The sequence below is a fragment of the Manacus candei genome, unplaced genomic scaffold (assembly GCF_025592945.1).
Source record: "Manacus candei isolate 608988 ecotype Guabito, Panama unplaced genomic scaffold, ASM2559294v1 h1tg000562l, whole genome shotgun sequence".
Lineage (NCBI taxonomy): Eukaryota > Metazoa > Chordata > Aves > Passeriformes > Pipridae > Manacus > Manacus candei.
Window position 1 is genome coordinate 7,501 of NW_026138610.1, and position 12,126 is coordinate 19,626.

The 12,126-nt window shown below is 57.6% G+C and overlaps 2 protein-coding genes across 2 annotated transcripts in view; one reads left to right on the plus strand and one right to left on the minus strand.

The window, feature by feature from the left end:
* The window catches only part of LOC127466012 (zinc finger and BTB domain-containing protein 22-like), a gene marked incomplete at its 5' end in the record, with an annotated part of 8,321 nt that extends 5,080 nt beyond the window's left edge, over window positions 1–3,241 (plus strand). The window contains 2 exon segments of the mRNA XM_051776607.1: window positions 1–455; window positions 987–3,241. The exon segment at window positions 1–455 is cut by the window's left edge and continues 170 nt beyond it. Of these exon segments, the coding sequence (XP_051632567.1) occupies window positions 1–455; window positions 987–2,140 (1,609 nt within the window).
* LOC127466010 (uncharacterized) lies at window positions 2,189–4,392 on the minus strand. The gene is made up of 10 exons (XM_051776606.1): window positions 4,287–4,392; window positions 4,038–4,185; window positions 3,955–3,996; window positions 3,808–3,914; window positions 3,705–3,745; window positions 3,539–3,643; window positions 3,435–3,476; window positions 3,331–3,393; window positions 2,529–3,164; window positions 2,189–2,254 (listed from the first exon to the last, which is right to left on the minus strand). Exons 1-10 carry the CDS (start codon window positions 4,390–4,392, stop codon window positions 2,189–2,191), a joined length of 1,356 nt encoding a protein of 451 aa, XP_051632566.1.
* Between the last annotated feature and the right edge of the window lie 7,734 nt (window positions 4,393–12,126).

A 12,126-nucleotide genomic window follows, 5' to 3' on the forward strand; every position in this document is an offset into this window, starting at 1 on the left:
GTGCACCGAGCTGCTCCGGCAGCTCCGGAGCGACGGCGGGAACCCCGGGGACGCCGCCGGGAACGCCGGCGGGGACGACGACCAGTCGCCCAGCAGCACCGAGCCCAAATTCCCGGCGGGGAAAGCGGGGAGCGAGGAAGAGGAGGAGGAGGAGGAGGAGGAAGAGGAGGAGGAGGAGCAGGAGGAGGAGGAAGGGCCGAGGAAGGGCTGGATGCGCGTCAAGAGGGAGTGGCTCCAGCAGGACTTGGTGCTCACCTGCGAGGAGGACGAGGAGCCGCCGGTGCCGGCGCCGGTGGAGGGGGTTTCCCGGGAAAACGAGGGCACCGGGATGGCCGGGATGGCCGGGATGGGCGAGGGGAGCGGCGGGACGGCGGCGGGAGGCGGGAAGAGCGGCGGGAAAAGCGGGATCGCCCGCGGGAAGCGCCGCGGATCCGCCCGGGGGAACGAGGGGGGCGGCACGTGGAGGTGACAGAACCTCCCAGGGAAGCGGCGGGATCGCCCAGGGAAGCATCGGGATTGCCCAGGGAAGTGGTGGAATTGCCCATGGAAGTGGTGGAGTTGCCCAGGGAAGCATCGGAATTGCCCATGGAAGTGGTGAAATTGCCCATGGAAGTGGTGGAGTTGCCCAGGGAAGTGGCGGAATTGCCCAGGGAAACATTGGGATTGCCCATGGAAGTGGTGGAATTGCCCAGGGAAGTGGTGGAATTGCCCATGGAAGCATCGGGATTGCCCAGGGAAACATCGGGATTGCCCATGGAAGTGGTGGAATTGCCCAGGGAAGTGGTGGAATTGCCCAGGGAAGCAGCGGAATTGCCCATGGAAGCATCGGGATTGCCCAGGGAAACAGTGGGATTTCTCATGGAAGCGGTGGAATTTCTCATGGAAGTGGTGGAATTGCCCAGGGAAGCGTCGGGATCGCCCAGGGAAGCGGCGCCAGGAAGTCCCCCGGAGGCGCCCGGTCCGGGCGGGGGGAACGCCGGGCTGAGCCGCGGGAACAGGCGGGGGAATCCCGGGACGAGCCGCGGGGGCCGCGCCGGGGAACGGCGGGAAGGAGGGGAGCGTCGGGATCTCCCGCGGGAATGAGGGAATGACGCACAGGACAGTCGGGATTTCCCACGGAAACGAGGAAATAACTTTTGGGAGAGTCGGGATGTCCCACGGGAACGAGGAGATAACTCACGGAATAGCCAGATTATCCCACGGAAACGAGGGAATAATGCACGGGAGAGTCGGGATTTCCCACGGAAACGAAGAGATAACTCATGGAAGAGTTGGAATATCTCTTGGAAACGAGGAGATGACGCACGGAAGGGCCGGGATTTCCCCCGGGAGCGAGGAGATAACGCACGGGGCAGTCAGGATATCCCACGGGAACGAGGAGATAACGCACGGGACGGTCGGGATTTCCCACGGAAACGAGGAAATAATGCACGTGAGGGTCGGGATTTCCCACGGAAGCGAGGAAATAACTCGTGGGAGGGTCGGGATATCCCGTGGAAATGAGGAAATAACTCACAGGAGAGTCGGGATATCCCACGGAAACGAGGAAATAACTCATGGAAGAGTCGGGATATCCCACGGAAATGAGGAGATAACTCATGGAAGGGTCGGGATATCCCAAGGAAACGAGGAAATAACTCATGGAAGGGTCGGGATATCCCATGGAAATGAGGAAATAACTCACGGGAGAGCCGGGATTTCCCCGGGAAGCGAGGAGACGACGCCGGGAAGAGCCGGAATAACCCATGGGAACGCCAAGCAGGTCAACCTGTGCGAGCCCTCCGGGGCGGGAGAATTCCCGGCGCCCTTCCCGGCTCCGCCGCCGCCGCGGCCCTTCCCGTCCCCCGCGGCGGCTCCGGCGGCGCCGGGCGGGCACAAACTGTACCTGTGCCACTGCGGGAAGGCCTTTTCCCACCGCTCCATGCGGGAGCGGCACGTCAACATGCACCTGGACCTGCGGCCCTTCGGCTGCCCCCAGTGCCGCAAGCACTTCAAGATGAAGCACCACCTGACCGAGCACATGAAAACCCACACGGGGCTGCGGCCCTACACCTGCCCCGCCTGCCAGCGCCGCTTCATGTGGAGGGACAGCTTCGTGCGGCACCGCGGGCACTGCCAGGGGGCACCAGGAACAGGATAGGGGATGGGAATGGGGCAGGGAGAGCCCCGGGTGTCCCTACACGTGTCCCTACACCTGCCCCGCCTGCCAGCGCCGCTTCGTGTGGAGGGACAGCTTCGTGCGGCACCGCGGGCACTGCCAGGGGGCAGGGATGGGGCAGGGAGCGGGATAGGGGACGGGAATGGGGCAGGGAATGGGGCAGGGAGAGCTTCGTGCGGCACCGCGGGCACTGCCAGGGGGCAGGGATGGGGCAGGGAGCGGGATAGGGGACGGGAATGGGGCAGGGAATGGGGCAGGGACAGCTTCGTGCGGCACCGCGGGCACTGCCAGGGGGCGCAGGGGGCACAGGGAATGGGGTAGGGGACGGGAATGGGGCAGGGAATGGGGCAGGGACAGCTTCGTGCGGCACCGCGGGCACTGCCAGGGGGCACCGGGGGCACAGGGAATGGGGTAGGGGACGGGAATGGGGCAGGGACAGCTTCGTGCGGCACCGCGGGCAATGCCAGGGGGCGCAGGGGGCACAGGGAATGGGGTAGGGGACGGGAATGGGGCTGGGAATGGGGCAGGGAGAACCCCGGGTGTCCCTACACGTGTCCCTACACCTGCCCCGCCTGCCAGCGCCGCTTCGTGTGGAGGGACAGCTTCGTGCGGCACCGCGGGCACTGCCAGGGGGCAGGGATGGGGCAGGGAGCGGGATAGGGGACGGGAATGGGGCAGGGAAACAGCCGGGATACAGGGAGAGCTTCGTGCGGCACCGCGGGCACTGCCAGGGGGCGCAGGGGGCACGGGGAATGGGGTAGGGGACGGGAATGGGGCAGGGAATGGGGCAGGGAGAGCTTCGTGCGGCACCGCGGGCACTGCCAGGGGGCACCGGGGGCACGGGGAATGGGATAGGGGACGGGAATGGGGCAGGGAATGGGATAGGGGACACCCGGGATACAGGGAGAGCTTCGTGCGGCACCGCGGGCACTGCCAGGGGGCACCTGGGACCCCCCAAAACACACCTGGAACCTGCCAAACACAACTGAGACCCCCCAAAATACACCTGAGACCCTCAAAATACACCTGGGATACCCCAAAAGACACCCGGGATACCCCAAAACTCACCTGGGACCCCCAAAACACACCTGGGACTCCCCAAAACACACCTGGGACCCCCAAAATACACCTGGGATACCCCAAAACACACCTGGGACCCCCCCAAAACACACCTGGGATAGCCCAAAATACACCTGGGATACCCCAAAACACACCTGGGATACCCCAAAACCCACCTGAAAGTCCCCAAAATACACCTGGGATACCTAAAAGACACCTGGGACCCCCCAAAACACACCTGGGACTCCCCAAAACACACCTGGGACCCCCAAAACACACCTGGGATAGCCCAAAATACACCTGGGATACCCCAAAACACACCTGGGACTCCCCAAAACACACCTGGGACCCCCCAAAACACACCTGGGATAGCCCAAAATACACCTGGGATACCCCAAAACACACCTGGGATACCCCAAAACCCACCTGAAAGTCCCCAAAATACACCTGGGATACCTAAAAGACACCTGGGACCCCCAAAACTCACCTGGGACCACCCAAAACACACCTGGGACCCCCAAAACACACCTGGGACCCCCAAAACTCACCTGGGATACCCCAAAATACACCTGAGACCTCCCAAAACACACCTGGGACCCCCCAAAACTCACCTGGGATACCCCAAAACACACCTGAGACCTCCCAAAACACACCTGAAACCCCCCAAGACACACCTGGGATACCCCCCAAAACACACCTTGGACCCCCAAAACACACCTTGGACCCCCAAAACACACCTGGGATACCCCAAAACACACCTGGGATAGCCCAAAACACACCTGAGACCCCAAAACACACCTGGGACCCCCCAAAAACACACCTGGGACCCCCCAAAATACACCTGGGACCCCCCAAAACACACCTGTGAACTCCAAAAAACACACCTGAGACCTCCCAAAACACACCTGGGACCCCCCAAAAACACACCTGAGACACCCCAGAAACACCCCTGGCCCCTCCCCCCGTGTCTGTGACCCCACGTGACCCCCCCAGGTGCCCCTCCCCCCCCATTTTTGTCCATTTTTGGCTTTTTTTGGTTTCTTTTTTCATGGATTAAAAAAGAGTCAACCGGGGGCGTGGCTGCGCTGCTTGGGGGCGGGGCCAAGGAGGAAGGGGGCGTGGCATCGGGAGGGGGCGGGGCATGAGCGGAGGGGCGTGGTCAGACGTTCACCCATCGTCCCCTTTTAGCGCTAATTACCCCTAATTAGCCCGCAGTGCCCACGGCTCACGGTAATAATTAATTAGCCCGTAACGCCCGCGGGTAAATAATTAACACTTAATTAGCCCGCAATGTCCGGGGTTCACGGCAATAATTAATTAGCCCGTAACGCCCGTGGGTAAATAATTAACAATTAATTTCCCTGTAACGCCTGTGGGTAAAACATTTACCCCTAATTAATCCACAATATCCATAATTAATCCCTAATTAATCCATAATATCCCTGGGTTCCCATCAATCCCTAATTAATCCATAATATCCCTAATTAATCCCTAATTAATCCATAATATCCCTGGGTTCCCATCAATCCCTAATTAATCCATGACATCCATAATTAATCCATAATTAATCCATAATATCTGTGGGATCCCATAAATCCCTAATTAATCCAGAATATCCCTAATTAATCCCTAATTAATCCATAATATCTGTGGGATCCCATCAATCCCTAATTAATCCATGACATCCATAATTAATCCCTAATTAATCCATAATATCTGTGGGATCCTATCAATCCCTAATTAATCCAGAATATCCCTGGGTTCCCATCAATCCCTAATTAATCCATAATATCCCTAATTAATCCCTAATTAATCCATAATATCCGTGGGATCCCATCAATCCCTAATTAATCCATAATATCTGTGGGTTCCCATCAATCCCTAATGATCCCAAATCCCAAATGGTCCCAAACAGTCCCAAATTATTCCGAATAGTCCCAAATGATCCCAAATCCCAAATGGTCCCTGAACTCAAATCCCAAATCCCACGTGGTTCCAAATCCCAAATAAACCCCTAAATCCCCAGTAATTCCCAATCCCAGATATTCCCAAATCCCAAATGAACCCTTAAATTCCCAATGATTCCCAATCCCAAGTGTTCCCAAATCCCAAATAAACTCCAAATCCCAAATGAACCCCCAAATCCCTAAAATTCCCAATCCCAGGTGTTCCCAAATCCCAAATAATTCCCAATCCCAGGTGTTCCCAAATCCCCAACAATTCCCAATCCCAGGTGTTCCTAAATCCCAAATAATTCCCAGGTATTCCTAAATCCCAAATAAACCCCCAGTCCCAAATCACCCCTAAATCCCCAATAATTCCCAATCCCACGTGTTCCTAAATCCCAAATAATTCCCAATCCCAGGTGTTCCCAAATCCCCAACAATTCCCAATCCCAGGTGTTCCCAAATCCCAAATAAACCCCCAGTCCCAAATCACCCCCAAATCCCCAACAATTCCCAATCCCACGTGTTCCTAAATCCCAAATAAACCCCCAGTCCCAAATGAACCCCCAAATCCCTAAAATTCCAATAATTCCCAGGTGTTCCTAAATCCCAAATAAACCCCCGATCCCAAATCACCCCCAAATCCCCCAATAATTCCCAATCCCAGGTGTTCCCAAATCCCAAATAAACCCCCGATCCCAAATCACCCCTAAATCCCCAATAATTCCCAATCCCACGTGTTCCTAAATCCCAAATAATTCCCAGGTGTTCCTAAATCCCAAATAAACCCCCGATCCCAAATCATCCCCAAATCCCAAAATTCCCAATCCCAGGTGTTCCCAAATCCCAAATAATAACAAATCCCAAATAATAACAAATCCCAAATAATAACAAATCCCAGATGATCCCAAATCACCCCCAAATCCCCAATAATTCCCAATCCCACATGTTCCCAAATCCCAAATAACAACAAATCCCAGCTGATCCCAAATCCCAAATCCCCAATAATTCCCAATCCCACGTATTCCCAAATCCCAAATAACAACAAATCCCAGCTGATCCCAAATCCCCCCTAAATCCCCAACGATTCCCAGTCCCACGTATTCCCAAATCCCAAATAATAACAAATCCCAGATTATCCCAAATCCCCCCTAAATCCCCAACGATTCCCAGTCCCACGTGTTCCCAAATCCCAAAGGAGAACAAATCCCGGGAATTGGGGCTCCCTCGGCTGCTCCGGCGGCTCCTCCGGGGTCAAATTCCAGCCCGGCCCCGGAATTCCCGGGAATTGGGCGCGGCCCCGGCGGGTGCCAAAGATGGGGATTAACCCGAAGCTGATCCCATTGGGGGAGAGTTAAAGGGATTTTCCAGAGCCTTCCCCCCTTCCCCAAGGAACGGGGCTCATTCCCAGCAGCCGAGACCAAATCCCGAAGGATCCAAATCCCGAGGGGTCCCAAATCCCAAACAGTCCCAAATAGTCCCAAATGATCCCAAACAGTCCCAAATGACCCCAAACAGTCCCAAATGATCCCTAATCTCAAATGGTCCCCAAATGGTCCCAAATCCCAAATGGTCCGAAATTCCAAACAGTCCCGAACCCCAAATGGTCCCAAATCCCAAATGGTCCCAAATGGTCCCAAATGATCCCAAATCCCAAATGGTCCCAAATGGTCCCAAATGATCCCAAATCCCAAATGGTCCCAAATGGTCCCAAATGGTCCCAAATCCAAATGGTCTGAAATTCCAAACAGTCCCGAACCCCAAATGGTCCCAAATCCCAAATGGTCCGAAATTCCAAACAGTCCCGAACCCCAAATGGTCCCAAATGATCCCAAATGATCCCAAATAGCCTCAAATGATCCCAAATCCCAAATGGCCCCCGAGCTCAAATCCCAAATCCCGCGTGGTTCCAAATCCCAAATAAAGCCTAAATCCCAAATAACACCGAAGCTCAAATCTCACCTCATTCCAATCCCAAATGGTCCCAGATCCCAAATAAACCCAAATGATCCCAGACAATTCCCAAATCCCATGTTGGCCTTCAAATCCCAAATAGTCCCAAATGATCCCAAAGAATTCCAGCTACCGGCTAATTCCAAATGTCAAATCCCAAATCCCGTGCGGTCCCAAATCCCAAATCATCCCTAAATCCCCAGTAATTTCCAATCCCAGATATTCCCAAATCCCAAATAATAACAAATCCCAGAAAACCCCTAAATCTCCAGTGATTCCCAATCCCAGATATCCCCAAACCCCAAATGAACCCCCAAATCCCAATAAACCCTAAATCCCCAATAAATCCCAATCCCATATATCCCCAAATCCCAAATGAACCCCCAAATCCCTAATAATTCCCTATCCCATGGAGTTCCAAATCCCAAATAACAGCGAATCCCAGATGTTCCCAAATCCCAAATGAAATCTAAATCCCCAATGATTCCCAGTCCCAGATGTTCCCAAATCCCAAATAACAGCAAATCCCAGATGTTCCCAAATCCAAATCGGCCCTAAATCCCAAGGATTCCCAGTCCCAGATCTTCCAAATCCCACATAAACCCCAAATCCCAGATGTTCCCAAATCCCAAATGAAATCTAAATCCCCAATGATTCCCAGTCCCAGGTGTTCCCAAATCCCAAATAACAGCAAATCCCAGATGTTCCCAAATCCCAAATAAACCCCAGTCCCAGATATTCCCAAATCCCAAATCGGCCCTAAATCCCAAGGATTCCCAATCCCAGATATTCCCAAATCCCAAATCGACCCTAAATCCCAAGGATTCCCAATCCCAGATCTTCCCAAATCCCAAATAACAGCAAATCCCAGATATTCCCAAATCCCAAATGAAATCTAAATCCCCAATGATTCCCAATCCCAGATGTTCCCAAATCCCAAATAACAGCAAATCCCAGATGTTCCCAAATCCCAAATAAACCCCCAAGTCCCAGATATTCCCAAATCCCAAATCGGCCCTAAATCCCAAGGATTCCCAATCCCAGATGTTCCCAAATCCCAAATAACAGCAAATCCCAGATGTTCCCAAATCCCAAATCGGCCCTAAATCCCAATGATTCCCAGTCCCAGATGTTCCAAATCCCAAATAACAGCAAATCCCAGATATTCCCAAATCCCAAATAAACCCCAAATCCCCAACAATCCCAGTCCCAGATATTCCCAAATCCCAAATCGGCCCTAAATCCCAAGGATTCCCAATCCCAGATCTTCCCGAATCCCACATAATCCCCAAATCCCAGATGTTCCCAAATCCCAAATGAAATCTAAATCCCCAATGATCCCAAGTCCCAGGTGTTCCCAAATCCCAAATAACAGCAAATCCCAGATGTTCCCAAATCCCAAATAAACCCCCAGTCCCAGATATTCCCAAATCCCAAATCGGCCCTAAATCCCAAGGATTCCCAATCCCAGATATTCCCAAATCCCAAATCGGCCCTAAATCCCAAGGATTCCCAGTCCCAGATGTTCCCAAATCCCAAATAACAGCAAATCCCAGATATTCTCAAATCCCAAATCAGCCCTAAATCCCAATAATTCCCAGTCCCAGATGTTCCCAAATCCCACATAACCCCCAAATCCCGGGTGTTCCCAAATCCCCCATCCCCCCTAAATCCCCGAGGGATTCCCAATCCCGATCCCAGCCCCGCCCCCCCCCCCTCCCCCCCCCTCCCCCCCCCCCCCCCCGATCCCAAAATCCCTCTGGAATGTTCCAGCCCCTCCCCCCCCCCCCCATCCCGGAAGCGCCTCCGGGAATTCCCGGGAATTTCCCTCCCCCCACCCCCGATGGAGGGAGGGGCCTCGGGAGGAGGGAAAGGGGGGGAGGGGGGTAATTAGTTAATTAGTTAATTATTATCCCAATTAAGGCCCGGAAAATGAGCGGAGGGAGCCGGGAATGGACCCCGACCCCAAATGAGGGACCCCCGACCCCAAATGAGGGACCCCGATCCCTAAATAAAGGACCCCTGACCCCAAATGAGGGACCCCGATCCCAAATGAGGGAACCCCGACCCCAAATGAGGGAACCCCGACCCCAAATGAGGGACCCCGATCCTAAATAAAGGACCCCCGACCCCAAATAAGGACCCCCGACCCCAAATAAAGGACCCCGACCCAATGAGGGACCCCCGACCCCAGATGAGGGACCCCGACCCCAAATGAGGGACCCCCGATCCTAAATAAGAGACCCCTGACCCCAAATGAGGGACCCCTGACCCCAAATGAGGGACCCCGACCCCAAATAAAGGACCTCCGACCCCAAATGAGGGACCCTCGACCCCAAATAAGGGACCTTGATCCTAAATAAAGGACCCTCGACCCCAAATGAAGGACCTTGATCCTAAATAAAGGACCCCCGACCCCAAATGAGGGACCCCCGACCCCAAATGAGGGACCCCCGACCCCAAATGAAGGACCTTGATCCTAAATAAAGGACCCCCGACCCCAAATGAGGGACCCCGACCCCAAATAAAGGAACCCCGACCCCAAATAAAGGATCCCCCACCCCAAATGAGGGACCCCCGACCCCAAATGAGGGACCCCGATCCTAAATAAAGGACCCTCGACCCCAAATAAAGGATCCCCGACCCCAAATAAAGGACCCCCGACCCCAAATGAGGGACCCCCGACCCCAAATGAGGGACCCCGATCCTAAATAAAGGACCCCGACCCCAAATGAGGGACCCCCGACCCCAAATGAGGGACCCCCGACCCCAAATAAAGGACCCTCGACCCCAAATGAAGGACCTTGATCCTAAATAAAGGACCCCCGACCCAAATGAGGGACCCCCTGACCCCAAATGAGGGACCCCCACCCCAAATAAAGGACCCCCGACCCCAATAAAGGATCCCCACCCCAAATGAGGGACCCCCGACCCCAAATGAGGGACCCCGATCCTAAATAAAGGACCCCTGACCCCAAAAAAAGGACCCCCGACCCCAAATAAAGGACCCCCGACCCAAATGAGGACCCCCGACCCCAAACCCCAAACAATTCCCAAAAAAACCATCCGAAAAGGCGGAAAATCCCAAATAATCCCGTTTATTGAGGAAAAAAAATCCCCCCCGGAAACCCCCCAAATCAACCCCAAAGTCCCCCCCGGGGCCGAGGCCGGATGTCCCGGATCCCGGGGCTCGGAATCCTCCCGATGACGTCACTGCGTCCCTGATGACGTCACAGCGTCCCCGGTGACATCACCACCCCCGATTATGTCACAGCGTCCCCGATGATGTCACAGCGTCCCCAGTGACGTCACAGCGTCCCCAGTGACGTCACCATCCCTGATTACACCACAGCGTCCCCGTGATGTCACAGCATCCCTGATGACGTCACAATGTCCCCGATGACGTCACCATCCCCGATTACACCACAGCGTCCCCGATGACGTCACAGTGTCTCCGATGACGTCACCATCCCCGATGACGTCACAGCAACCCCAGTGACGTCACATCCCCGATTACACCACGGCGCCCCTAATGACGTCACCACCCCCCATGACATCACACCACCCTCCATGACATCACACCACCCTCATGACATCACACCGCCCCCGATGACGTCACACCACCCCCATGACATCACACCATCCCCGATGACATCACACCACCCCCGATGACGTCACAACCGCCCCCGGTGACATCACACCACCACCCGATGACATCACACCGCCCCCGATGACATCACACCGCCCCCCATGACATCACCCCGCCCCCGGTGACGTCCCCCCCGCCCGCCGCCGCCCCCCCGGCGCCCTCACGGCCCCTCCAGCAGCCCCGGGATGTCCCCCCTGGCCCTTCGGATCCTCTCGGCCGCCGCGGGCCCGGCGCCGCCGCCCCCGTCCAGGAGCTGCCGGGCCTCGCCCGCCACGCCGTCCAGGTACCGCGTGCCCAGGCTGCCCACGGCCGCCCACGCCCGCTCGGCCGCCGCCGCCCGCCGCCACCGCCGCCTCGGGGGACGCCCTGACCGCCGGCGGCCGCCTCGGCGGCCTCCACGGCGGCCCCGGACGTCCCTCAGGATGCCCCCGGTGGAGCTCCAGCGCGCCGCGGCACGCGGCCGCCAAGCGCCGCAGCGGCCCCGCGGCCTTCTCGGCCCGCCCGGGCCCGCCGGGCCTCCGCCGCGGCCTCCTTCACCTCCTCCGCCAGCCCCGGCTGCTCCTCGGCGGCCTCGCCCAGCCCGGCCCCGCTCCGGCACAGCCGCCCCCTCCAGCTCGGCCGCCGCCTCGGCCGCCTCGTCCTTGCCCGTGGCCAGCAGGACCCGCCGGGCGGCGGCCAGGAGGTCGCCCCGCTCGTCGCGGCACCGGGCCCGGTTGGCCTCCAGCTGCGCCACGGCGGCCGCCAGGCCCCGCCGGGCGCCGTCGGCCTTGGCGGCCGCGGCCTGGCACAGCTCGCCCAGCTCGGCCGCCCCGCCCGCTCAGCCGGCCCAGGCGGCCTCAGCCGCGGCCACCTGGTCCCGCCACGCCCCGGCCTCGGCCACCACCTTGGGCCAGCGGTCGCCCAGGGCGGTGGCGTCGGCGGCGGCCCCGGGGCGAGGAGGCGGCTGAGGGGGAAGGCGCACGGCGGGTCCAGGGCGCGGGTGAGGCCGTCGGCGAAGGCCCCCAGGGCCTGGCGCAGCGACGGCACCCCCGGGGCCAGCGCCACGTCGCCCGGGGTGGCCCCCAGGACGGTGCCCAGGTCGTGCAGGGCGGCCACGGCGGTCACCAGCTGCTCCAGCCGCTGCTGCGGGGGACGACGAGGACACGGGGGAGGTGACGGGGGACAAGCCGGGGCGCTGGGGACAGCCTGGGGGGGCCCTCGTCACCTCCCGGGGGTCCCTTGGTCACCTCCCGGGGGTCCCTTGTCACCTCCTGGGATCCCCCTTGTCACCTCCCAGGGGTCCCCCTGTTCCCTCCTGGGGTCCTCCTGTCCCCTTCTGGGGTCCCCCTTGTCCACCTCCTGGGGTCCCCCTGTTCCTTCCT